Genomic DNA, 27,812 nt, shown 5'->3' with positions numbered 1-27,812 from the left:
TCATAGTGATCCTGGCCCTTATGGAGGAAGGTTTTCCTGCCCCAATGTTGTGTACCATCTCTGGTACCATCACACAGGAGGACAGGGGCTATTGCATACATGCTCCGTTTTCCCCGATCCCCGCCGGGAGACCAGGAAAACATATGACCATGGCATCTAAAGGGTTAAAAATCCGCAATCAGCATCACCGCCGGTCAAAGACATTAGTGTCGGGTGTCTGCTCTCCTGAATCATTTGAAGCGGAATTAGGTCAGAAGTTTAGGAAAACTTCAATTTGCAACTCCTCAGAATTTTGTCCTGCTTTGTTGTAACAAATTAGTTTTTCCTAAAATGGCGGCTGTATGTGTTACAAAGTGAAAATAAGAAGCCCGGGAACGCAAGATCACCCATACTGCTGCGAAGCCAGAAAATTTGCATATCGCCATCCCCTGTGATGTAACAGCTCTATAAAACCCTCTTCCTACTCGGTCTCAGCCATTATCCTGTGAGTGGAAGATAGGGAGAGACATGGCAAGTGCTCATGCGCTAGGGACAGTGTTGCTGAAAGCTATTATTAGAAGAATATTGGAGAAGGAAGATTGCAGGGACAGTGCAGGGAGACTTATTCTGCATCAGTTTTATTTATCTATTCCTACATTTACTTATTCCTACATCAGTCGTAAACTAAGATATGTAATTCAATACCAATAAGCCTTTATTATTCCATTGCCAGAGTGCCAACCAAGACCATCCAGTCTACACCGCTTAGAGGGGGCCAGGTCTTAATAATGACCACCCTCATCTTTTGCTGGCATTACTTCTTCCAAATCACCCTACAAAGTCTCCATGTCCTAGAAAAGTCAGCAAGATGCAGAGAGAGGAGGAGCTGGATGTCCCTGATGACATATTGTCATCGATGTTAGATGATGTGGAAAAGGAGGAAAAGCAGGTGGCAAAAGAAGGGCTCCCACCTGTAGGGCAGGAGAGCGCTGGGATGGAGAAGTATGTATGCCAGAGCTGATTTATATTCTGTGTTTACTGCATGAGATCGCAGGCCAGAACAGCAATAATTTGAATATTGTGCCGCTGCCTAACCAGCCAAACCCCATACCAGCAACAGCCTCTTATTAAATGTGCCATGGGGCTATTAATAATACAGTGCAGTCTTTATGATTAAATGAAAGATAGCTGCGGTCTAATTGGCTGCACGGTTCTTCATAGCAGCATAGCCGCTACCAGGGTGGATAAAAATGAATCAGATTTTTTTATTTAAATCAGATTTTTTTTATTTAAAATCAGATTTTTTTATATTAAATGCTTTTTGAGGAAAATATATTACCATCCAAAGGTTATTCCATCATGAAATAAAGATTTGTTTTTTTATTATGTAGAATAAGGCTGTACGTGGACTCCCATATTGTTGAATGGATTAGGCAGTGGCTGAGGGACAGACAACAGAGGGTTATAGTCAATGGAGTATATTCAGACCATGGTCTTGTTACCAGTGGGGTAACTCAGGGATCTGTTCTGGGACCCATATTGTTTAATATCTTTATCAACGAAATTGCAGAAGGCCTCGATGGTAAGGTGTTTCTTTTTGCTGAGGACACAAAGATTTGTTATAGGGTTGATGTTCCTGGAGGGATACACCAAATGGAAAAGGATTTAGGAAAAGTAGAGGAATGGTCAAAAATCTGGCAACTCAAATTTAATGTTGATAAGTGCAAGAGAATGCACCTGGGGCGTAAAAACCCAAGAGCAGAATAAAAAATCAGTGATACAGTCTAGGGCTGCAACGATTAATCGATGTAATCGATTATATTCGATAACTGGATTCGTTGTCGACGAATCCAGTTATCGAATAATCGCCGATTCGTTGCTATTCGGGCGGGCGGGCGGTCGCTGCATCTTTATTTTACCTTTTTACAATGACGCTCCCGCTCCTGTAACAGCCAGGCAGAGCGGACGGCGGCGTAACGTCACTCACTCACGTGACACGCCTGCTCCGCCTCCTTCATTCATGAAGTGGGCGGAGCAGGTGCGTCACGTGATTGAGTGACGTTACGCCGCCGTCCGCTCTGCCTGGCTGTTACAGGAGCGGGAGCGTCATTGTAAAAAGGTAAAATAAAGATGCAAGCATCGGGGCCGGGGCCGGGGCTGTTATGGGGAGGGGAGGGGAGGGGGGGGAGGATCTGTCTATGGCACTGCTATGGGAAGGGGGGTCTGTGTATAGCACTGCTATGGGGAGGGGGGTCTGTGTATAGCACTGCTATGGGGAGGAGGGGGGGTCTGTGTATGGCACTGCTATGGGAAGGGGGATCTGTGCACTGTTATGAGGAAAGGGATCTTAACAGTGCACATATCCCTCTCTCCATAACTGCACCACCCACAGATCCCCCTCTCCATAACAGCGCCATCCACAGATCCCCCTCTCCATAACTGCGCCACCCAAAGATCCCCCTCTCCATAACAGCGCCATCCACAGATCCCCCTCTCCATAACAGCGCCACCAACAGATCCCCCTCTCCAAAACAGCGCCACCAACAGATCCCCCTCTCCAAAACTGCGCCACCCACAGATCCCCCTCTCCATAACTGCGCCACCCACAGATCCCCCTCTCCATAACTGCGCCACCCACAGATCCCCCTCTCCATAACTGCGCCACCCACAGATCCCCCTCTCCATAACTACGCCATCCACAGATCCCCCTCTCCATAACTACGCCATCCACAGATCCCCCTCTCCATAACTACGCCATCCACAGATCCCCCTCTCCATAACTACGCCATCCACAGATCCCCCTCTCCATAACTACGCCATCCACAGATCCCCCTCTCCACAACTACGCCATCCACAGATCCCCCTCTCCACAACTACGCCATCCACAGATCCCCCTCTCCATAACTACACCATCCACAGATCCCCCTCTCCATAACTGCGCCGTCCACAGATCCCCCTCTCCATAACTACGCCGTCCACAGATCCCCCATAATAGTGTCGTCCACAGATCCCCCATAATAGTGTTGTCCACAGATCCCCCATAATAGTGTCGTCCACAGATCCCCCATAATAGTATCGTCCACAGATCCCCCATAATAGTGTCGTCCACAATTTGTTTTAATATGGCCTTTGAACATAATTTTTCAAGTAAGATCATATAAACCTCTCTGTTTTGTAATTTTGTCGTTTTTCCCGATTAATCGATTAATCGTAGAAATTAATCGGCAACTAATCGATTATTCAAATAATCGTTAGCTGCAGCCCTAATACAGTCCTAACCTCAGTATCTGAGGTAAGGGATTTAGGGGTCATTATTTCAGAAGACTTAAAGGTAGGCAGACAATGTCATAGAGCAGCAGGAAATGCTAGCAGAATGCTTTGGTGTATAGGGAAAGGCATTACTAGTAGAAAGAGGGGGGTGCTCATGTCACTCTACAGAGCACTAGTGAGACCTCATTTGGAGTATTGTGCTCAGTACTGGAGACCATATCTCCAGAAGGATATTGATACTTTGGAGAGAGTTCAGAGAAGAGCTACTAAACTAGTACATGTATTGCAGGATAAAACTTACCAGGAAAGATTAAAGGACCGTAACATGTATAGCTTGGAAGAAAGACGAGACAGAGGGGATATGATAGAAACTTTTAAATACATAAAGGGAATCAACAAGGTAAAAGAAGGAGAGAATATTTAAAAGAAGAAAAACTGCTACAAGAGTTTTAAATTAGAGGGGCAAAGGTTTAAAAGTAATATCAGGAAGTATTACTTTACAGAGAGAGTAGTGGATGCATGGAATAGCCTTCCTGCAGAAGTGGTAGCTGCAAATACAGTGAAGGAGTTTAAGCATGCATGGGATAGGCATAAGGCCATCCTTCATATAAGATAGGGCCAGGGGCTATTCATAGTATTCAGTATATTGGGCAGACTAGATGGGCCAAATGGTTATTATCTGCCGACACATTCTATGTTTCTATATGTGTAATTTTTTGGGTAAATAAATGCCATTAATCCATTCACAATGTCATGCTCTTCCAGAGGTTTTTGTAAGATTGGGAAGTTTCTCTGCCTACAAGATATTATCACAGATGCTTTGTTTACTTTTGCAGTTCTCAAAACTGAATTTGATTCAGCAGAGATCACATGCCTCTTCTTCACAGCAAACAAAGTTATAACATAAACAGAGTTGAGAAAAATGCCTTAATCCTAACTTCTACAAACCTATGAATGCAGAATCAACCTTATCAAACTAATATGTTATTCTAAAACTCTTCATCTACTTGCATATTATAAGTTATACCAGCAAGAATTAGTCTTTATGTAGAAAACTATGATTTAAATCAAGCCTCACCGACTAGTGATTTAAATCGTGATTAAATAATTTTGATTTAAATCAAATCCACCCTGGCTGCAACCCATCTGTAGAACGGCTGCTCGGTGTGGCCATACCCTAAGGCAGAGTAGCCTAGGTATACCTGATTTATAGCGATTAGTGACAAATTAATTTGGAATGAATCAAATTTCTTGCCTAACTTTGGCAAAGTTGCTGAATCAAAGTTTTCAAAACTTTGCTCATCTCTATCAAAAAGTAGCAAATTTTGGCACAAGATATAATTTGTGACTTTTTAAACACTATAAAAGTATTGTTAAAATATGAATACATAGTTTGCTAAGCGTCCTAAACGAATCCTTTCTATTAGCAAAGTTAATACTGAACATAAATACACAATAGCATACACTGTGACCATACAGAACAGTTTTGATATTTCATTACAAAATGCAGAGCAATTGGCAGGCAGATTGATATGTAGTTTTGTGAGAAAAGATTCAGTAAAACATGCAATTTATAAATGTAAACCTCTGCTCTCTTTATCTGTCATGTGGGTGGACAGTATGTTTAGTCATGCAGATAGCTTTCAATAACAAAGTGGTAACACCCACATGACGCATAAAAAATTATTCATAAATGACTCATTACAAGATTGAATTAATCTTTTCCCAAATATCAATCTGCTCAGCTCCTCATGCTCTGTAACATGATGTATGCAGATTGGACTGCATTTTCATGGTGACAAGTTTCGTTTTAGTCCCCTAAAATAGTGTCCACTGAGATTTATTTATTTTACTCACTTATATAGCACTGACATATTCCACAGTGTTTAACACACATTATCATCACGCTATCCCCAATAGGGCTCACAATTTAAATTTCCTACCAGTATGTCTTTAGAGTGTGGGAGGAAACCCACAAAAACATGGGGAGAACATAAAATATCTATGCAGATATTGTCCATCGTCAGATTTGAACCTAGGACCCCAGTTCTGAAAGACGCCAGTGCTAACCACTGAGTCACTGTGCTGAAAGCAAGCAAAACACAATTGTTCATTTATTCCATGTGGTGCCACAGGCTGTAGTTCAATAATTCTTCTGAATTCCATTTACAGCGTACAATTATCAATATTACATTTTTAAAATTTTTAATTAATTTCAATGATGTGAATGTCGATATATATCCATGTCCACCATGCAACTCATGAATGTGTCAGGTTATTGGGGTATTCTTTTAAATAGTGCTAAGACTGTGGTTTCTTTTCAGCCCATACAGTACATAGGCACTGATTTATCACAGAACAGCAGATTACGCTGGTATATGGAAATCCTGTGCGCTGCCGGGGGCTGTGCCTAACTTATGACGAGGCATGAGCCTCATCATAAATTAATTTGGCGTAGACTTTAACAGTCCATGTGCCCATGGCTGGCGTATATTCCAGCCTTCTACGCCACAAAAAAAAACCATAGAAGAAGATATTATTTTTCAGGAAAGTGGCAAAGTCAGAGGAGAAACAGTTTCTCAAAAATGTTTGCACAAGAGGAGTTTAGAAAAAAGTCGCCCATAGTGATTTACATCTCTCCCTGTATTTAAACTTAAAACATACTCATATGCAAGAATCACAACAGCTGTAGTGATGTCCCGAACTATTCGCCGGTCGAATAGTTCCCGGCGAACATAGCTTGTTCGCGTTCGCCGCTGCGGGCGAACATATGCGATGTTCGGTCCGTCCCCTATGCATCATCATTGAGTAAACTTTGACCCTGTACCTCACAGTCAGCAGACACATTCCAGCCAATCCGCAGCAGACCCTCCCACCTCCTGGACAGCATCCATTTCAGATTCATTCGGGAGCTGCATTCACAATGAGAGGAGGGAGAGTGTTGCTGCTGCTGATTCAATAGGGAAAGCGTTAGGATGGGCATTGTTCTGTGTCCAAAGACTCATCTGCTGTAAGGACAGCGTCCTGACAGCACCCCAAAAAGCCCTTTTCAGGGCTGGTACATCAGTGTGCTTTTTTATTTATATATACACTCACCTAAAGAATTATTAGGAACACCATACTAATACGGTGTTGGACCCCCTTTTGCCTTCAGAACTGCCTTAATTCTACGTGGCATTGATTTAACAAGGTGCTGATAGCATTCTTTAGAAATGTTGGCCCATATTGATAGGATAGCATCTTGCAGTTGATGGAGATTTGAGGGATGCACATCCAGGGCACGAAGCTCTCGTTCCACCACATCCCAAAAGATGCTCTATTGGGTTGAGATCTGGTGACTGTGGGGGCCATTTTAGTACAGTGAACTCATTGTCATGTTCAAGAAACCAATTTGAAATGATTCGAGCTTTGTGACATGGTGCAATATCCTGCTGGAAGTAGCCATCAGAGGATGGGTACTTGGTGGTCATGAAGGGATGGACACGGTCAGAAACAATGCTCAGGTAGCCCGTGGCATTTAAACGATGGCCAATTGGCACTAAGGGGCCTAAAGTGTGCCCAGAAAACATACCCCACACCATTACACCACCACCACCAGCCTACACAGTGGTAACAAGGCATGATGGATACATGTTCTCATTCTGTTTACGCCAAATTCGGATTTGAATGTCTCAACAGAAATCGAGACTCATCAGACCAGGCAACATTTTTCCAGTCTTAAACAGTCCAATTTTGGTGAGCTCGTGCAAACTGTAGCCTCTTTTTCCTATTTGTAGTGGAGATGAGTGGTCCCCGGTGGGGTCTTCTGCTGTTGTAGCTCATCCGCCTCAAGGTTGTGCGTGTTGTGGCTTCACAAATGCTTTGCTGCATACCTCGGTTGTAACGAGTGGTTATTTCAGTCAACGTTGCTCTTCTATCAGCTTGAATCAGTCGGCCCATTCTCGTCTGACCTCTAGCATCAACAAGGCATTTTCGCCCAGAGGACTGCCACATACTGGATGTTTTTCCCTTTTCACACCATTCTTTGTAAACCTTAGAAATGGTTGTGCGTGAAAATCCCAGTAACTGAGCAGATTGTGAAATACTCAGACCGGCCCGTCTGGCACCAACAACCATGCCACGCTCAAAATTGCTTAAATCCCCTTTCTTTCCCATTCTGACATTCAGTTTGAAGTTCAGGAGATTGTCTTGACCAGGACCACAACCCTACATGCATTGAAGCAACTGCCATGTGATTGGTTGACTAGATAATCGCATTAATGAGAAATAGAACAGGTGTTCCTAATAATTCTTTAGGTGAGTGTATATATATTGCAGTTGCCTGGCTGCCCGTGTGTGAGAGGCTGCAGGCTCAGTCACAGACAGCACTGTGTGCACAGTGCACACCATTCATACAGGGTGTGACAGAAAATACCTTGCAGATAAAAGAAAATTCTATTTAATGATTTTCTGTGACATAATCACATTTGCAAGCCCGTGTGTGTCAGGCCCATACAGACTGTATACTGGCTAGTGGCTAGGCCTGCACTCATACCATTACAGGGTGTCATTCACTCAAATACCTTGCAGATAAAAAAATATATATTTAAAAATTTTCTGTGATATAATCACATTTGCAAGCCCGTGTGTGTCAGGCCCACATATACTGTATTGTGGCCACTGGCTAGTGGCTAGGCCTGCACTCATACCGTTACAGGGTGTCATTCACTCAAATACCTTGCAGATAAAAAAAAATTATATTAAAAAAATTTCTGTGATAATAATCACATTTGCAAGCCCGTGTGTGTCAGGCCCACACATACTTTACTGTGCCCACTGCCCAGTGCCCACCACTTATATAGGTACGCACGCATAGTACCACTTCACATAAAAAAAAAAAAATGACAGGCAGAGGCAGGCCACTGCGGGGCCGTCATGGTCGTAGTGTTGTGATTTCCACTGGCCCTGGAATAATGCCCAGTGTTCAGAGGCCACGTACCCTGAACCCCAAAAAAATTGAGAAAATAGTTGACTGGCTTACAAAGGACACCCAATCTTCAACAGCTTCCGCTAAGAACCTTGACATACCATCCTCCTCCAGCTCAGCTTTGGTCACCTGCTCTCAAGTTACCACTCTCCCGCCCGCCGCCACCACCACCACTACCACCACAGCCGCTTCACTTGATCCCTCAGAGGAGTTATTTACACATCAGTTGGATGAAATTAGTGATGCGCAACCATTATTGCCAGGGGATGTAGATAACAGGGATATGTCTCAGTCAGGCAGCATTACACACATGGACGTACAGTGTGATGATGATGATGTTGTACCCGGTGCTGCTTCCTTTGCTGAGGTGTCAGATACAAGTGAAGTGGTTGATGATGATGATGTGTCTGTGGATGCCACGTGGGTGCCTGCTCGAAGAGAAGAAGAAGAGGGGGAAAGTTCAGAAGGGAGACAGAGAGAAGGAGGAGACGAGTTGGAAGCAGGAGGAGGTCGTCGCAAGGAGCTAGTGGCACAGTCAGACAGCATGTATTGGCACCCGGAGTCAGCCAGACAGAACGCCAATCAACGCATGCTGTTGCCACCACAGAATGCCGTCATTGCAAAGCTCAGCAGTGTGGCATTGTTTTTGTGTGTCTGCCTCTGACAACAGCGATGCCATTTGCAACCTGTGCCAAAAGAAACTGAGTCGTGGGAAATCCAACACCCACCTAGGTACAACTGCTTTGCGAAGGCACATGATCACACATCACAAACGCCTATGGGATCAACACATGATGACGAGTAGAAGCAGCACACAAGCTCAAAGCCACCATCCTCCTCCTGGTCCAGCATCTTCAGCCATGTCAACCACTGCTCTCCTCCTTGCCTCCTCTCAACCACCGCCACTCCGCCTCTCACCTTCAGCTGTTCCATCTCATCTGCCCACAGTCAGGTGTCTGTAAAGGAATTGTTTGAGCGTAAGAAGCCAATGTCACAGAGTCACCCCCTTGCCCGGCGTCTGACAGCTGGTTTGACGGAACTCTTAGCCCGCCAGCTTTTACCATACCAGCTGGTGGAGTCTGAGGCCTTCAAAAAATTTGTCGCTATTGGGACACCACAGTGGAAGGTACCCGTACAATTTCTTTTTTCTAATAAGGCAATCCCAAACCTCTACTCAGTGATTGAAAAGGAAGTCATGGCATCTCTGGCATACAGTGTTGGGGCAAGGGTCCATCTGACCACTGATACCTGGTCTGCAAAGCACGGTCAGGGCAGGTCCTCTACTCCTCCTACTCCATCCTCTTCCATAACCTCCTCAGCTGAGTCCTCTTCTGCTGCGGCGTCTGGCTGCACATCAACTGAATCCCCTCAGCTCCCCAGGGGCTATTCCACATCCCGGATACAACAGTGTTACGCTGTCTTGGGGTTGACTTGCCTGAAAGCAGAGAGCCACACCGAACCAGCACTCCTGTCCACCCTGAACGCACAGGTGGATCAGTGGCTGACCCCGCACCAACTGGATATCCGCAAAGTGGTGTGTGACAATGGAAGCAATTTGTTGGCGGCATTTCATTTGGGCAAGTTGTCACATGTGCCATGCATGGCACATGTGTTGAATCTCATCGTACAACGCTTTGTGTCTAAGTACCCAGGCTTACAGGACGTCCTCAAGCAGGCCAGGAAGGTTTGTGGCGTTCCTACACGGCCATGGCGCACTTTTCAGACATTCAGCTCCGAAACAACATGCCAGTGAGGCGCTTGATTTGCGACAGCCCGACACGTTGGAATTCAACACTCCTAATGTTCGACCGCCTGCTCCAACAAGAAAAAGCCGTCAACGAGTATTTGTATGACCGGGGTGCTAGGACAGCCTCTGCGGAGATGGGAATTTTTTTGCCACATTACTGGACGCTCATGCGCAATGCCTGTAGGCTCATGCGTCCTTTTGAGGAGGTGACAAACCTAGTCAGTCGCACCGAAGGCACCATCAGCGACCTCATCCCATTTATTTTCTTCCTGGAGCGTGCCCTGCGAAGAGTGCTGGATCAGGCTGTAGATGAGCGTGAAGAGGAAGAGTTGTGGTCACCATCACCACCAGAAACAGCCTTGTCATCATCGCTTGCCGGACTTGCGGCAACGCTGCAAGAGGAGAATGAGGAAGAGGAGTCAGAGGAGGAATGTGGCTTTGAGGAGTAGGAAGACCAACCACAGCAGGCATCCCAGGGTGCTCGTTGTTGTCACCTATCTGGGACCCGTGGTGTTGTACGTGGCTGGGGGGAAGAACAGACCGTCAATAACATCAGTGAGGAGGAGGAACGGGAAATGAGTAGCTCGGCATCCAACCTTGTGCAAATGGGGTTTTTCATGCTGTCATGTCTGTTGAGGGACCCTCGTATAAAAAGGATGAAGGAGAACGACCTTTACTGGGTGGCCACGCTACTAGACCCCCGGTATAAGCAGAAAGTGGTGGAAATGTTACCAAATTACCGGAAGTCAGAAAGGATGCAGCAGTTCAAAACCAAACTAAAAAATATGCTTAACACAGCTTATAAGGGGGATGTCACAGCACAACGGGAATCTAACAGGGGAAGAGGGAAAAGTAATCCTCCTCCTACCACGACCACGGCGGCAAGGACAGGACGCTTTACAGATGTGTTGTTGATGGAGGACATGCAGAGCTTTTTCAGTCCTACACATCGCCACAACACTTCGGGATCCAGCCTTAGAGAACGACTCGACCGACAGGTAGCAGACTACCTCGCCTTAACTGCAGATATCGACACTCTGAGGAGCGATGAACCCCTTTACTACTGGGTGTGCAGGCTTGACCTGTGGCCTGAACTATCCCAGTTTGCGATAGAACTTCTGGCCTGCCCCGCTTCAAGTGTCCTGTCAGAAAGGACCTTCAGTGCAGCAGGAGGCATTGTCACTGACAAAAGAAGTCGCCTCGGTCAAAAAAGTGTTGATTACCTCACCTTCATTAAGATGAATGAGGCATGGATCCCGAAGGGACTGACAGTAGGGGATACGTTTAACTAACAAAAGGCCTGATGACATGCCTTGGCCTCAAAATGGTCCCCAGGCTGCTGTATTTAATGTCTGCATACGGGATGACTTTCGTGAATTCTATTTAATAAATGGACCCCAGATTGGGGACGTAACAGGGATTAAACTGATGAGAAGAGAGAACTATAGAAAATAGCACTCATATCGGGTGGGACAGTAAATTGCACGGCACAGACGCAGTGACCGTGGATTCAAACAAAGGGGAGGGAGCCAGAGTTTTTTCAACCATCTCCCCGTTCAAAAAATCAATTCAATTCACCTTTCCGGGACCCTTGGTGTTGTACGTGGCTGGGTGGAGGAAGAAACCTTAACCCTAAGTTCAGACCTGAGCGTTTTACAGCGCGTTCCTACGCGCTGTAAAACGCTCAGCACGGAGAAACCAATGATTCCCTATGGGAATGGTTCTCACCTGGGCGTTTTACAGCGCGTACGATCGCGCTGTAAAACGCCCGACGCTCAAACAAGTTCTTGAGATTTTTTTGGGGCGTTTGTCGTGCGTTCCCGCACATAGATATTCGGGAACGCGCGACAATGTGTGCACGCCTGTCTCTGTATGCGCGATTGTAAACGCCCGTACAATCGCGCATACAGAGCGCTCGTTGCAGAACGCTCAGGTCTGAACCCCCTGTTAATGACATCAACGGGACATGGCTAGCTTGGTATCCAACCTTGTACAAATGGGGAGTTTGCGGTTGGGCAAATGGACTGTTTGCGGTTGTTTGCGGTGCATTAAAAGGGGAGTTTGGTCTGTCAATGTCTGTGAAGCGGGCGTAACCCTTACACTACCTGATTGATACAACATCATACCTGATCGTATACACACACTGGATGTTTTAAACCACGTGGTTAAAAAAAAAATTGGATTGTTAGGTGATTTATGCCCTTTATGGATTAAAATCCAAATCTGCGTCAACTATGTAATTTTCCATGGGAGTTTTGCCATGGATCCCCCTCCGGCATGCCACAGTCCAGGTGTTACTCCCCTTAAATCACACTTTTACATCACTATTGTGGCTAGAAAGAGTCCCTGTGGGTTTTAAAATTTGCCTGCCTATACAAGTCTATGGCGGTTCGCCCGTTCGCGAACATTTGTAGAAATTTGCGTTCGCCGTTCGCGAACGGAAAATGTTATGTTTGCGACATCTCTAAACAGCTGCATAACAATGGGGGGCATCCACTACACCTTTGGATTTCGTTTTTTATGTTGATTTCAGTGAAACTGCTGCTGTTAGTTTTGGAAAACTGAATTCATTTGCACATATGCAGGTCTATGTACAAAGCTATTATGTCTGTTGTGTGCAGCAGTGTTAGTATTTTAGTGGATTTATATGGGCCACGTATAACAGCATACCAAGGTGAAAAATGGCATGTAATGCAGTGGGTGTGTACCTATTGTGCCACTTAACAGATTTAACTTGTGGCAACTTCTGAGGGTGTTGTCTAAGGGATCCCCTAGTATACGCCTTTTTCCCCTCTACAAGGATCCTGACTTCGCTACAGGGAACCTCCCTCTAAGTGTAGTCTCTATTCAGTGACTATTGACCCAAGTAGGTTGAGAGACACTAGTGTGTGGAACCAGAAGAACAGGCAGAGACATAGTCAAAAGGAAAACGAAGTTCAGGACAAGCACAGTACATGCAAAAAGGTAAAACAAGCAAAATATGCAGAATATAAAATAGCAGAATATTCTCACAGAAACTAAACAAGTGGCACTGGGTAGAGTTTGTTTGCTCTATGGAAGCGCACACAATCTGGAGGAAGGAGACAAGAGCAGTCAATCCCAGCAACTACCCATGTTATATACTGCCTTCTAATGGCTTTTATAACCTGACAGACCCTTTTTAACCCCTTCAGTACCGAGCCACTTTTCACCTTAAATTCCAGGCTGATTTTTGCTAATCTGACGTATTACTTTATTTGGTAATAACTTTGGAACACTTTTACTTATACAAGCCATTCTGAGATTATTTTCTCGTGACACATTGCACTGTACTTTATGACAGTTGCAAATTTTAATTTGATATATTCAACCTTTATTTAGAAAATAATCCAAAATTTACCCAAAACTTTTTCTAAATTTGAATTTCTCTACTTTAAGATAGATAGTAATACCTCATAAAATAGTTATCAATTCATACTCCCCATGTTTCTGCTTTATGTTGGCATCATTTTGTAAATGTCATTTTATTTTTTTAGGACGTTAGTAGGCTTAGAATTTTAGAAGCAATTTTTCAAATTTTTAACAAAATTTTCAAAACCATTTTTTAAAGAACCAATTTTCTTATAAAGTGATTTTTATGGGCTTGCGTAATGGAAACCACCTATAAATGACTCAATTTTAGAAACTACACCCTTCAAATTATTCAAAATTGATGTTACAAACTTTGTTAACCCATTTCATTTTTCTTTTATCAATTTTTTTTATGTTAATACATTTTTTCTTGCAACAGAGCTAGGTTAACAGCAAAATAAACCTTAATATACATTACTCTGATTCTGCAGTTTACAGAAATACCCCATATGTGGTAGTAAACTGTTGTCGGGGCACATGGCAGTGGTCAGAAGGAAAGGAGCAGCATATGGTTTTTGGAGGCAGATTTTGTTAGAACGTTTTTGGCACAGATTTGTATTTGAAGAGACCCTGATGTAACCCTACAGTGGAAACCCTTAAAAAGTTATCCCATTTTGCAAACTATACCCCTCAAACAACACATTAAGAGGTGTACTGAGCACTTTGACCCCCTAAGCGTTTTGGAATTTGGAAACACTTGGCTGTGAAAATGAAAAGTTTAATTTCTTCCAATAAAATGTTGCTTTAGCCCCAAAATTTTCATTTTTACAAGGGGTAACAGGAGAAAAAGCACCCCATAATGTGTTACTTATTTTCTCCCCATATCTAGTGGTACACTGCTGTGGGGGCACATGGCAGGACTCAGAAAGGAAGGAGTGAAGGAGTGCCATATGGCAATTGCAGTGCAGATTTTGATGGATTGGTTTACGGATGTCACTGGTTTTTAGTTTTTGAGTGATTGTCTTATGTGCAGTTTTAATTTTTGCGGGATGCGATGACAATTTGATTAGTACCATTTTGGAGTACATACGACTGTTTGATTGGTTGGCATTATACTTTTTGTGAGGCAAGGTGAAATAAAATAGCTGTTTTGGCATAGTGTGTGTGTTTTTTTTTTTTTTACAGCATTCACCTAAGGGGGCATATCATATGATATTTTTATAGAGCAGGTTGCTATGGACATGGCAATACCCAATGTGTCTATTATTTATTATTATTTTTTTGTTAAGTTTTACACAGTAAAAGCATTTTTTTAGCCAAATAAAATCTTGTTTTTGCGTTGCCATTTTTTGAGAGCCAATTTTTTTTATTTTTCGGGCTATTGTCTTAGGCTACTTTAACACTAGTGGCATGGACCTCCGGCAGGCTGTTCCATCGGGTGAACAGCCTGTCGGATCCGTCCTTCCGCTAGTGAGCTTGTGCCCCCAGACTGCCGCTCCGTCCCCATTGACTATAATTGGGGCGGGGCGGAGTTACGGTGAAGGCACTGCAGCTCATGGCGAGAGGCTGCTGGATTAATACTACTACATGTCCGACATTTCTTCCGGCAGCCTCTTGCCGTGCTCTGCCAGAACTCCGCCCTGCCCCCATTATAGTCAATGGCGATGGAGCGGCAGTTCGGGGGCACACGTTCACTAGCAGCAGGACGGATCCGACAGGCTGTTCACCCGACGTAACATCCTGCCAGAGGTCCGTGCCGCTAGTGTGAAAGTAGCCTTAGTTAGGGGCTCATTTTTTGCAGGATGAGATTATGGTTTGATTGGTACCATTTTGGGCTACATACGTCTTTTTCATCGCATCGTATTACACTTTTTGTGAGGCGAGGTGACCATAATATGTCTATTTTGGCACTGTTTTTTTTTTTTTTTTTTTTTTTTTTTAATAGAGCCGGTCGATACGGATACGGTGCTACCTAATATGTCTAATTATAATTTTTTTCCCCAATGTTATTTTTTATTCCCCCCCCTTCTATTTTTCTGTAATGTAATGCATTAGCTGTAAGTGTATTACACAGTCTAATACACTTACAACCTGCTTGCCTGTGAGATCCAGGGGGCTGGATCTCACAGGCTTACATGGAAGGCAGCACAATGCCTATGGAAGGCATGGGGCTGCCTTCCCAGCCATCGGGTCACCGTCACCACAGTGAGGGGACCCGGCACGGATACTGCACGTGCCGCGGTCAGCTTTGACCACGGCTTAGTGAGGGTTAATGCGCTGGCATCGGTGTTTTCACTGATGCCGGGGTCAAGCAGTCACTGCATAGCTGTACGATGCTGTACGATGCTGGGATTTAAGGCACAGTTTCAAGAGGCAAGATGACCAGTATATAGTGTATACACTGACACCATGAAACCAAATTACAGATAAAAATGACATACTTATCCATCGCTTTCTCTTGTCCATTAAATGAAGCAACTGTTCGTATGGATGTCAGGATTTCTTCTGCAACTGCATCCGCCTTCGCATAAGCTTTTAACTCTTTAGATGTAAATGAAGCAGCAATCTGCAAAATGAACAAGACTGTTACATTGTTCAGCCAATAAATAATCCTTAGGTTACTGACTTTTAGAAACTTACCTTGGTCCATAACGATACTAATATGAAGAGCAGTAGACCAGCTGCCAAGATCACTAGTGTTAGTTTCCAGCCCTTGACAAATCCTATAGTGATGCCAGTGACAACGGTGGTGAGAAATTGTCCAAATATGCACACATTAATGGACAGTCCATCATATATGGTATTCATGTCTCTGCAAAAGAAAGAATAATGTTTCTACGAGACACTTTCATACATCATGTAAGAGTTGTGACAAAATTATGACATTATTTCTTCTTTTATGCTATCTTTTTTTTGTTGTGTTTGTTTGTTCTGATATCTCTGTGGCCTATAAGTTAATATATAAGTAGGAATACAAATAAAGGGGACTTAAGATATGAGCAATATCCCCCTATTTTTTTGTTTAACACATAAGGCTACTTTCACATTAGCATTTTCAATTCCGCTATTGAGATCCGTCATAGGATAACAATAGCAGGGGAAAACGCTTCAGTTTTGTCCCCATTCATTGTCAATGGGGACAAAACTGAACTGAACGAAACAAGATGCACCAAAATGCATTCCGTTCTGTTTGGTTGCGCTCCCATCGTGGACAGAATAATGCTGCAAGCAGCGTTTTTCTGCCCGCGATGTGGTGCAGAGCAAAACTGACACAATAGAAAATGGATCCGTCCCCCATTGACTTTCAATGGTGTTAATGATGGATCCGTCATGGCTTTAGAAGACCTAATACAACCAGATCCGTTCATGACGGATATATGCGGTTGTGTTATGCTAACGGAAGCGTTTTTGCAGAACCATGAAGGATCCGCAAAAAACCCTAATGTGAAAGTAGCCTAAGTAAAATGGTCTGTATATTATTGTATATTATAACATCAGTAACACATGCTGCTTGTGTTACTTTAAAGCAGACCTTTAACCTCTCCTGACATGCCCGTTTTAATAGCTACTGAATTGCTATTGGCCTTCAGTAAAGGTACAGAGGAATGTTAACCAGTTTGGGGGGTGTACCTGCTCAAACTGACTCTATCCAATCAGTGCCATTTCCAGACTGTGCAGGTACTCACCCCCAACTGGTTACCACCCCTCTGTACCCTTACTGCAGACTAATTGCAATTCATACATAACTTCTAGTAGAAATAATAAAGGAATGGCACAACATAGAGCCATAAGAATAGAGGCTCCAGAATAGTTATTACATGGGGAATGCATGAAGCTATTAAAACAGACATGTCAGGAGTGGTAACATGTCTTCATTAAGGATATATAAAGGCACATAAAAGCAAATACTATAAAGGCATGAGTCAGAATAGTATTACTACAATCTTTAAAACTTATGTTATATCATATATTACGTAAACAGAGTATAAAAAGGAATCTATAATAAGCAATATGCTAGGATTTCAGAATGTTACAATGCAAAAGTTTATCTTATTATGAGTAATGGAATATAAAGTATGCAGTTACAGAAACGGAAAAATCTTGCAATTCTGCCTTTTTGACAGAGGTTTTTGTATAATTGCTTGCATTTTGTTTTGCCTAAATAAAAAAATTACAAGAAGATAAATCTTAGCAAAATGCAAGCAGCTAAAGGTGAGACCTTATGAATAGGGTTGAGCGTACCCAAACTGTAAAGTTCAGGTTCATACAGAACTTTAGGATTTTTGGACCTCAAACACGAACATTTCCGTAAAAGTTCGGGTTCGGTGTTCGGCGCTTTCTTGGCGCTTTTTGAAGGGCTGCAGATCAGCCAATCAACAAGCGGTTAACTGTCTGACCTTAGAAGCCATCACAGCCATGCCTACTAATGGCATGGCTGTGATTGGCCAGAGCAGCATGTGACCCAGCCTCTATTTAAGCTTGAGTCACGTAGTGCTGCACGTCACTCTGCTGTTACAAGTGTAGGGAGAGGATGCTGCTGGACTTGTGATTTCAGGGAGAGAATAGGAGAGAATCTAACTCAGCGATCTACACAGAAATAGTTGTGTGGGTGCAGGACACAATCGTTTTACCCTGCCCTGAGGTCATTGACCAAATAAAAAAAAACTTTTATAATTCTGTTAGTTAGCTGGTGGCGGCAGCCATTTTATGCAAGCTCAGTACACCAGCACTGCATCTGAGCTTTTGGGACATTGCAAATCACCATTTTCTTTTTTGCAAACTACAACATCTGGATTAGTCAGTGTGCAATTTAAGCTAGAAATACAGCCATCATTTTCTGGGGTTTGAAAAACGCACTTTTTTGACAAAACACTATTTTCAGGCCTTGCAGCATCGGGCTTATATACTGCTGTCAAATTCAGTTGTTGACCGCCTCCGGACCGCCTAACGCAGGATCGCGGTCCGGAGGCGGCTATCCCTGGCACAGTGACATATATACGAGTCATCTCGCGAGACGCGAGATTTCCTGTGAACGCGCGCACACAGGCGCGAGCGTTCACAGGATCAGAAGGTAAGAGAGTGGATCTACAGCCTGCCAGCGGCGATCGTTCGCTGGCAGGCTGTAGATGCGATTTTTTCTCCTAACAGGTATATTAGACGCTGTTTTGATAACAGCGTCTAATATACCTGCTACCTGATCCTCTGGTGCTGGTGGTCCCTTTTGCTTGGATCAACCACCAGAGGACACAGGCAGCTCAGTAAAGTAGCACCAAGCACCACACTACACTACACCCCCCCTGTCACTTATTAACCCCTTATTAACCCCTGATCACCCCATATAGACTCCCTGATCACCCCCCTGTCATTGATCACCTCCTGTAAGGCTCCATTTAGACATTTTTTTGGCACAAGTTAGCGGAAATTATTTTTATTTTTATTTTCTTACAAAGTCCTATATTCCACTAACTTGTGTCAAAAAATAAAATCTCACAGGAACTCACCATACCCCTCACGGAATCCAAATGCGTAAAAATTTTAGACATTTATATTCCAGACTTCTTCTCACGCTTTAGGGCCCCTAAAATGCCAGGGCAGTATAAATACCACACATTGACCCCATTTTGGAAAGAAGACACCCCAAGGTATTCGCTGGGGGGCATATTGAGTCCATTAAATATTTAACTTTTTGTCCCAAGTTAGCGGAGACTTTGTGAGAAAAAAAGCACAAAAAAAATCAATTTTCGCTAACTTGTGCCCCCCAAAAAAAATCTTCTATGAACTCGCCATGCCCCTCATTGAATACCTTGCGGTGTCTTCTTTCCAAAATGGGGTCACATGTGGGGTATTTATACTGCCCTGGCATTTTAGAGGGGCCCTAAAGCGTGAGAAGAAGTCTGGAATCCAAATGTCTAAAAATGCCATCCTAAAAGAAATTTGGGCCCCTTTGCGCATGTAGGCTGCAAGAAAGTGTCACACGTGGTATCACCGTACTCAGGAGAAGTTGGGGAATGTGTTTTGGGGTGTCTTTTTACATATACCCATGCTGGGTGAGATAAATATCTTTGTCAAATGCCAACTTTGTATAAAAAAATGGGAAAAGTTGTCTTTTGCCGAGATATTTCTCTCACCCAGCATGGGTATAAGTAAAATGACACCCCAAAACACATTGCCCACCTTCTCCTGAGTACGACATGTGTGACCCTTTTTGCAGCCTAGGTGGGCAAAGGGGCCCACATTCCAAAAGGCACCTTTAGGATTTCACAGGGCATTTTTTACACATTTTGATTTCAAACTACTTCTCACGCATTGGGGCCCCTAAAAAGCCAGGGCAGTATAACTACCCCACAAGTGACCCCATTTTGGAAAGAAGACACCCCAAGGTATTTCGTGATGGGCATAGTGAGTTCATGGAAGTTTTTTTCACAAGTTATTTTTTTCACATAAATAAATTAAAAAAATCATAATTTTCCGCTAACTTGTGACAAAAAATAAAATGTTCTATGAACTCACTATGCCCATCAGCGAATACCTTAGGGTGTCTACTTTCCGAAATGGGGTCATTTGTGGGGTTTTTCTACTGTCTGGGCATTGTAGAACCTCAGGAAACATGACAGGTGCTCAGAAAGTCAGAGCTGCTTCAAAAAGCGGACATTTTTGTACCATAGTTTGTAAACGCTATAACTTTTATCAAAACCATTTTTTTTTTTTACCCAAACATTTTTTTTTATCAAAGACATGTAGAACAATAAATTTAGAGAAAAATTTATATATAGATGGCGTTTAAAAAAAAAATACAACTGAAAGTGAAAAATGACATTTTTTTGCAAAAACTTCGTTAAATTTCGATTGATAACAAAAAAAGTAAAAATGTCAGCAGCAATGAAATACCACCAAATGAAAGCTCTATTAGTGAGAAGAAAAGGAGGTAAAATTCATTTGGGTGGTAAGTTGCATGACTGAGCAATAAACTGTGAAAGTAGTGTAGTGCAGAATTCTAAAAAGTGGTCTGGTCATTAAGGGTGTTTAAGCTAGGGGGGCTGAGGTGGTTAAACAAACACTCGTTTGGGCACAAAAAAATTTGTTGGCAGCCTTTGATGCAGATGTCATTGTGAGATATACCCTTAATGCATTTGAATTAAATTCAGAGATTTTAAATGCCAATATTGAATTCAGGCCTACACTGGTTCAGACTGTGTAAGATACCCCCTCTACATACATGGGTTTGAATCAGGCACTTGAAATGCAGCCTTTTGAAATACAGACATTTTGGGCAAATACATATTTACTAAAGGCCTACACTGGTTCAGGCACTGTGATATACCCCCTCTACATACAAGGGTTTGATTCAGGGATTTGAAATACAGCCATTTTGGGCAAAGAAATATTTAATTCAGGCCTACACTGATTCAGAACGTGTGAGATACACCCTTTTCATACTGTCGTTCTATTCTACTATTAATTAAAAACCCATTTAGGGCAAGATCCTAAATTCGAAAAATATGAGGAGAGCGTCAAATAAGGGACATGGCCCAGGTCGTAGTGCTGCTGGTGGAGCTGTTGGAGGGAGAGGACATGGTCGATCTGTGCTAGCTATATGCACAAGTGAAACACCTTCCTCAGGTGCGAGTAGGCAACAGAACCTTTAGCGTTATTTGGTTTGGCCTAATGCGGCTCAACGAATGGTGAGGCCAGAACAAGTACAGGCGATAGTAGATTGGGTTGCTGACAGTGCCTCCAGTTCCTTTACATTGTCTCCCACCCAGTCTCCTGATGAAAGATCAGAGTTGGCACCTGCAGCCGATGTACATCAGTATTTCACCTCACCCCCTTGCAAATCAGCCAAGCAGTCTGAGCCCCAAGTCATGCAGCAGTCTCTTCTGCTTTTTGATGACTTTGTTAGCAGGGTTTCCCAGGGCCATCCACCTATCCCTGCCCCAGAAGTGGGAGAGATTGTGCACCGATGCCCAACCACTTATGTTTCAAGATGAGTACATGGGAGGACCACCGCAGCACGTCTCGGATGATGACAAAACACAGGTGCCAACTGCTGGGGCTTTCGAAAGTGTGCAGACCGACAAGGAAGGCAGGGGTGAAGACAGGGTGAAAGATGATGTGTAGGACGATGAGGTCCTCGACCCCACATGGAATCAAGGTCATGCGAGTGACCTATGTAGTTCGGAGGAAGAGGCGCTGGTCGCACAGAGCCACCAGCACAGCAGAAGAGGGCGCAGGGTGCAAAAGCGGAGCGGCCGTCCTCTAGACAGTATGCCTCCTACTGCCCACCGCGGCAAGGGACTGAGCACACCAAAGCCAGCTCCAAGGTGTTCCCTGGTGTGGCAGTTCTTCAGACAATGTGCTGAAGACAAGACACAAGTGGTTTGCATGCTGTGCAATCAGAGCCTGAAGCGAGGCATAAAAGTTCTCAACCTGAGCATGACCTGCATGACCAGGCATTTAAGTGCAAAGCACGAGCTGCAGTGGAGTAGCTCCTCCTGCTTCCTCTTCTGCTGCAGTCGCTGCCTTTTCATCTACCTCTGGAGTGACAGTGCCACCCCGCAAACAGAGGATCTGCCAGGAACACCACCATCTGGGTCACCAAGCATCTCCACAATGCCCCACAGAAGCTTTCAGTTCTCCATATCCCAAACTCTGGAGGGGAAGAGGAAGTACCCCCCTACCCACCCGCGATCCCTAGCCCTGAATGCCAGCATTTCTAAATTACTGGCCTTTGAATTGCTGTATTTCCGTCTGGTGGAGATGGATAGTTTTAAAGGCCTTATGGTGGTGGCTGTCCCACAGTACGTCGTGCCCAGCCGCCACTACTTTTCAAGGCGAGCCAGCCCTTCCCTTCACAGCTAAGTAGTGGACAAAATCAGATGTGCACTGCGCAACTCCATCTGTGGCAAGATGCACCTGTCTACCGATACGTGGACCAGTAAGCACGGTGAGGGCCATTATTACTCCATAACAGCACACTGAATAAATGCAGTGGCGGCTGGGCCTGAGGCGGATAGCAGTTTGGCGCATATCCTTCCACCACCAAGGATTGCAGGGTGCATCAGTTTGCCTCCTGTTGCTTCCTCCTCCTACTCTGCTGCCTCATCCTCTACCAGCTCCTCATTCAGTCAGCGTAACACCTTCACCACCAACTTCAGCACAGCCAGGGGTAAACAATAGAAGGCAGTTTTAAAACGTATCTGTTTGGGGGACAAACCCCACACCGCGCAGGAGCTGTGGACGGGCCTTGAACAACAGACCGATGAGTGGTTTTTGCCAGTCAGCCTCAAGCTCGGCCTGGTGGTGTGCGATAATGGGCGAAATCTCATAGCCGCTCTGGGACTAGCCGGTTTGATGCACATACCTTGCCTTGGCACATGTGCTGAATTTGGTGGTGCAATGATTCCTTAAAAATTACCCCGATATGTCAGAGCTGCTGCATAAAGTGCGAGCCGGCTGTGCGCGCTTTCAGCGTTCTCACCCTGCTGCTGCTCGCCTGTCAGCACTGCAGCGTAACTTTGGCCTTCCCGCTCACCGCCTCATATGCCACGTGCCCACAAGGTGGAACTCCACCTTGCACATGCTGGCCAGACTGTGCGAGCAGCAGCAGACGATAGTGGAGTTTCAGCTGCAGCACGTACGGGTGAGTCGCTCGGCGGAACAGCACCACTTCACCACCAAAGACTGGGCTTTCATGCGAGACCTGTGTTCCTTGTTGCGCTGTTTTAAGTACTCCACCAACATGGTCAGTGCCGATAACGCCGTTCTCAGCATTACTATCCCACTTCTATGCCTCCTTGAAAAACGCTCCTGGCGATGATGGAAGAGGATGCCGCACAGGTGGAGGAGGAGGATGAAGAGGGATCATTTTGTAGGCTTTCTGGCCAGTCATTCCCAAGTGGCTCCGAGGGTGGGTTCCTGCACCCACAAGCGACAGGTACACAATTGTCCAGCCAGGACACAGTTCTGGAGGTGGAGGATGAGGAGGAGGAACTATGTTCACAGCAGGGTGGCACCCAGACCAGCTCCAGGCCATCACTGGTGCGTTGATGGTTGGATACAGAGGACACAGATGATACACCTCCCACAGAGGTCAGCTTTTCGTTGCCTCTTGGCAGCCTGTCACACATGAGTGATTACATGCTGCAGTGTCTCCGCAACAAACGCAATGTTGCCCACATTCTAACTTGTGCTGATTACTGGGTGGCCACGCTGCTGGATCCCCGTTACAAGGACAACGTACCGTCCTTAATTCCCTCACTGGAGTGTGATCGTAAGATGCGCGAGTACAAGCGCACGTTGGTAGACTCGCTGCTGGTGGCATTCCCACCTGACAGCGGGGGCACAGTGGAAGCAAAAGGCGAAGGCAGAGGACGAGGAAGAGGTTGCCAACGCAGCTGGCGCACCGCCAGCACCTCAGAAGGCAGGGTTAGCATGGCCGAAATGTGGAAAAGATTTGTCAGCACGCCACAACAACCAGCATTACCAGCTGATATGGAACGTCTTAGCAGGAGGCAGCATTTCACCAACATGGTGGAGCAGTATGTGTGCACACGCCTACACGTACTGAATGACGGGTCTGCCCCATTTAACTTCTGGGTCTCCAAATTGGGCATATGGCCTGAGCTTGCCCTTTACGCCTTGGAGGTGCTGGCCTGCCCTGCAGCCAGTGTATTATCTGAACGTGTGCTTAGCACGGCAGGGGGCGTTATCACAGGCAAGCGCAGCCGCCCATTAAAATGAACCAGGCATGGATCCCTCAGGACTTGTCCGTACCTTGTGCAGAATAGATATGTATACCAGCCATTGTTATACTACAGCACAATTGTTCAGGTTTGTATTTTGGATATTTCACACTCTTTTGGAGTACACCTTAATTTTACAAAATTAAATTAAAACCAAAAACCTGTGTTGGCTATCTCATCCTCTTCCACCGCTGCTTCCACCTACTCCGCTACGTCCACCGCCTCGTCAAACTCCTACTCCATATGGAACTCCACCTCATAAATCCATTTTTTTTTTTTTGTACGTGTTTTATTTTATATATTTTCACTACTTTGTCATTAACATTTTCGGGTGAAATTCACCAATATTAGTACCCATTGCTATACATAGTAGGCCGGTTAACAAAAAAAATATATTTGTCAGTTACATTTTCAGTTGAAATTCAACAATATTTGGGTTTGAAGTACCACTGCTATACCTAGTAGACAGGTTAAACAAAAAAACATTTTGTCTGTTACATTTTATGGTGAAATTCACACATTTGTGGGTGTGATGTACCACTGCTATACCTAGTAGGCCGGTTAACAAAAAAAATAAAAAATTGTCACATTGTTACATTTTCTGGTAAAATTCAGCAATTTTGGGGTGTAATATACTCCTCCTCTACCTAGTTGAAAGCTTAATAAATTTCAATCATTTTTATTTTACATTTTCGGGTGACCATAAACAATTGCTTTAGTCATAGACCCCCTGCTCTACCACGTAGACAGGTTAATTAATTTCTGTAATTTTTCTGTTACATTTTTGGGTTGACATTATACATTATACAATTTTAGACGTGAATAAACTCCTGCTCTGCATAGGTGACAGGGAATACAATTTCTGAAATGCTTCTTTAATTGATGCGAGCCACCTCCTTTGATTCAATGCTTAAACTTAAACAAGTTGTACAACATTTTAGCTTTAATACTTTGTCCCACATTTCCGCTATACTCTTTTGGCCAACATTTGAGCCTTGATAGCTTATCCCACAATTCCGCTTGACTCTTTTGGCCCACATTTGGGCTTCTGTAATTTGTCCCACATTTGCGCCTCAATAGCTTTTCCCACATTTCTTCTCAATCCCAATTTTTTTCTAATAAATTTATCTTCCTTAAATGTGGTCTGTTTTTCTCATGTTCCCTCTCCGGCCTGGAACCCCGATTCCCCGCCACCCGTAATCACCATGGTAGGTGCATAAAAGAACATCGAAAGTTGATGTGGACGTGCGACATGGTGGGTGGTGCAGTAAGTATGCACACGCCTACACAAACTAACTGACAGGGATCATCCCCTGCAACTTCTGGGTCTCCAAATTGGGCACATGGCCTGAGCTTGCCCTTTACGCCTTGGAGGTGCAGGCCTGCCTTGCAGCCGGTGTATTGTCTGAACGTGTGTTTATCACGACTGGAGGGTTATATTTCCCAATGTTTTGGGATGTACCCTAATTTAAAAAAATTCTAATAATTTTTTAAACAAAAAGCAGTGTAAGCTACCTCATCACCCTCCACTGCCACTTCCATCTACACCGGTACATCCACCGCCTCCTCAACTTCCTACTCCATATGGACCTGTTCCTTTTAGATCAAGATTATTATTTTTTATTTTTACATATTTTATGTTATTTTAAGTCATTTCACTATCCACATTTGTTTGCAAAGCACTTGCCATACTCTTAACCACACTTTGACGACATTTGCAGCCCTCTAGCCCTTTCCATGACATTTTTACAGCCATTTTAGTGCTCAAAAGTTCGGGTCCCCATTGACTTCAATGGGGTTCGGGTTCAGGGTCAAGTTCGGGTACCGAACTCTAACTTTTTTCCGAAGTTCAGCCGAACCCGTCGAATCCGAACATCCAGGTGTCCGCTTAACTCTACGTATGAATAAAGATTATAGTGTAACTGTCATTTGAATTTATGTTTAATACTGTGTAGGGACACTGATTTTAAGCAGTTATATACTTTATCTGTAGTATTACTATGTGTAAAATGCTGAGGCAAGAATTTCAGCCTGCCTCTTACAGCCATGGCCGTAAATGTTGGCACCCCTGAAATTTTTCAAGAAAATGAAGTATTTCTCACAGAAAAGTATTGCAGTAACACATGTTTTGCTATACACATGTTTATTCCCTTTGTGTGTATCGGAACAAAAACGAAAAAGGGAGGAAAAAAAGCTAATTGGACATAATGTTACACCAAACTCCAAAAATGGGCTGGACAAAATTATTGGCACCCTTTCAAAATTGTAGATAAATAAGATTGTTTCAAGCATGTGATGCTCCTTTAAACTCACCTGGGGCAGGTAACAGGTGTGGGCAATATAAAAATAACACATAAAGGCCTCATGCACACGATCGTTGTGTGCATCCGTGACCGTTGTGTGCATCCGTGGCCGTTGTGCCGTTTTCCGTTTTTTTTCACGGACCCATTGACTTTCGGAAAAATCGGAAAATGCACCGTTTGGCAGCCGCATCCGTGATCCGTTTTTCCTGGCCGTGAAAAAAATAGGACCTGTCCTATTTTTTTCACGGCCAACGGTTCACGGACCCATTCAAGTCAATGGGTCCGTGAAAAATCACGGATGCACACAAGATTGTCATCCGTGTCCGTGATCCGTGTCCGTGATCCGTGTCCGTTTTTTCCTATCATTTCAATGGCATACTTGACTTACATTTTTTTTCATTTTTCATGTCCGTGGATCCTCCAAAAAACAAGGAAGACCCACGCATGAAAAAACGGTCACGGATCACGGACCTACGGACCCCATTTTTGCGGACCTTAAAAAAAAACGGTCGTGTGCATGAGGCCAAAAGCAGATAAAAAGGAGAGACGTTCACTTAGTCTTTGCATTGTGTGTCTGTGTGCGCCACACTAAGCATGGACAACAGAAAGAGGAGAAGAGAACTGTCTGAGGACTTAAGAACCAAAATTGTGGAAACATATCAACAATCTCAAGGTTACAAGTCCATCTCCAGAGATCCAGATTTGCCTTTGTCCACAGTGCACACACAGTGCACAACATTATCAAGAGGTTTGCAACCCATGGCACTTTAGCTAATCTCCCTGGGCATGGACGGAAGAGAAAAATTGATGAAAGGTGTCAACGCAGGATATTCTCGATGGTGGATAAGCAGCCCCCAACAAGTTCTAAAGATATTCAAGCTGTCAGTGTCAGCGCAAACTATCCGTCGACATTTAAATTAAATGAAATGCTATGGCAGGAGACCCAGGAGGACCCCACTGCTGACACAAAGACGTAAAAAAGCAAGACTACATTTTGCAAAAATGAACTTGAGTAAACCAAAATCCTTCTGGGAAAACGTCTTGTGGACAGATGAGACCAAGATAGAGCTGTTTGGTAAAGCACATCATTCTACTGTTTACCGAAAACATATTGAGGCCTACAAAGAAAAGAACACAGTACCTACAGTGAAATATGGTAGAGGTTCATTGATGTTTTGTGGTTGTTTTGCTGCCTCTGGCACCGGGTGCCTTGAATGTGTGCAAGGCATCATGAAATCTGAGGATTACCAATGGATATTGGGTCGCACTGTAGAGCCCAGTGTCAGAAAGCTGGGTTTGCATCTGAGATCTTGGGTCTTCCAGCAGGACAATGACCCCAAACATAATTCAAAAAGCACCCAGAAATAGATGGCAACAAAGCTCTGGAGAGTTCTGAAGTGGGCAGCAATGAGTCCAGATCTAAATCCCATTGAACACCTGTCGAGAGATCTTGAAATTGCTGTTGGGAAAAGACG

General features: G+C 44.2%; 1 protein-coding gene across 5 annotated transcripts in view; it reads right to left on the bottom strand.

Annotated features, from left to right (window-relative positions):
• The window catches only part of LOC122939628 (ATP-dependent translocase ABCB1-like), a 902,460-nt gene that overhangs the window by 643,504 nt on the left and 231,144 nt on the right, over positions 1–27,812 (bottom strand). For all 5 annotated transcript variants that reach the window (XM_044295741.1, XM_044295743.1, XM_044295745.1 and 2 more), the window contains 2 exons: positions 15,933–16,104; positions 15,734–15,858 (listed from right to left, as the gene is read on the bottom strand). In XM_044295741.1, the coding sequence (XP_044151676.1) occupies positions 15,734–15,858; positions 15,933–16,104 (297 nt within the window). The remainder of the gene's footprint in view (positions 1–15,733; positions 15,859–15,932; positions 16,105–27,812) is intronic.

Source organism: Bufo gargarizans, chromosome 5 (genome assembly GCF_014858855.1).
Source record: "Bufo gargarizans isolate SCDJY-AF-19 chromosome 5, ASM1485885v1, whole genome shotgun sequence".
Lineage (NCBI taxonomy): Eukaryota > Metazoa > Chordata > Amphibia > Anura > Bufonidae > Bufo > Bufo gargarizans.
The sequence above is the reverse complement of the archived record's forward strand: the minus strand, read 5'-3'. Positions and strand labels throughout refer to the sequence as shown.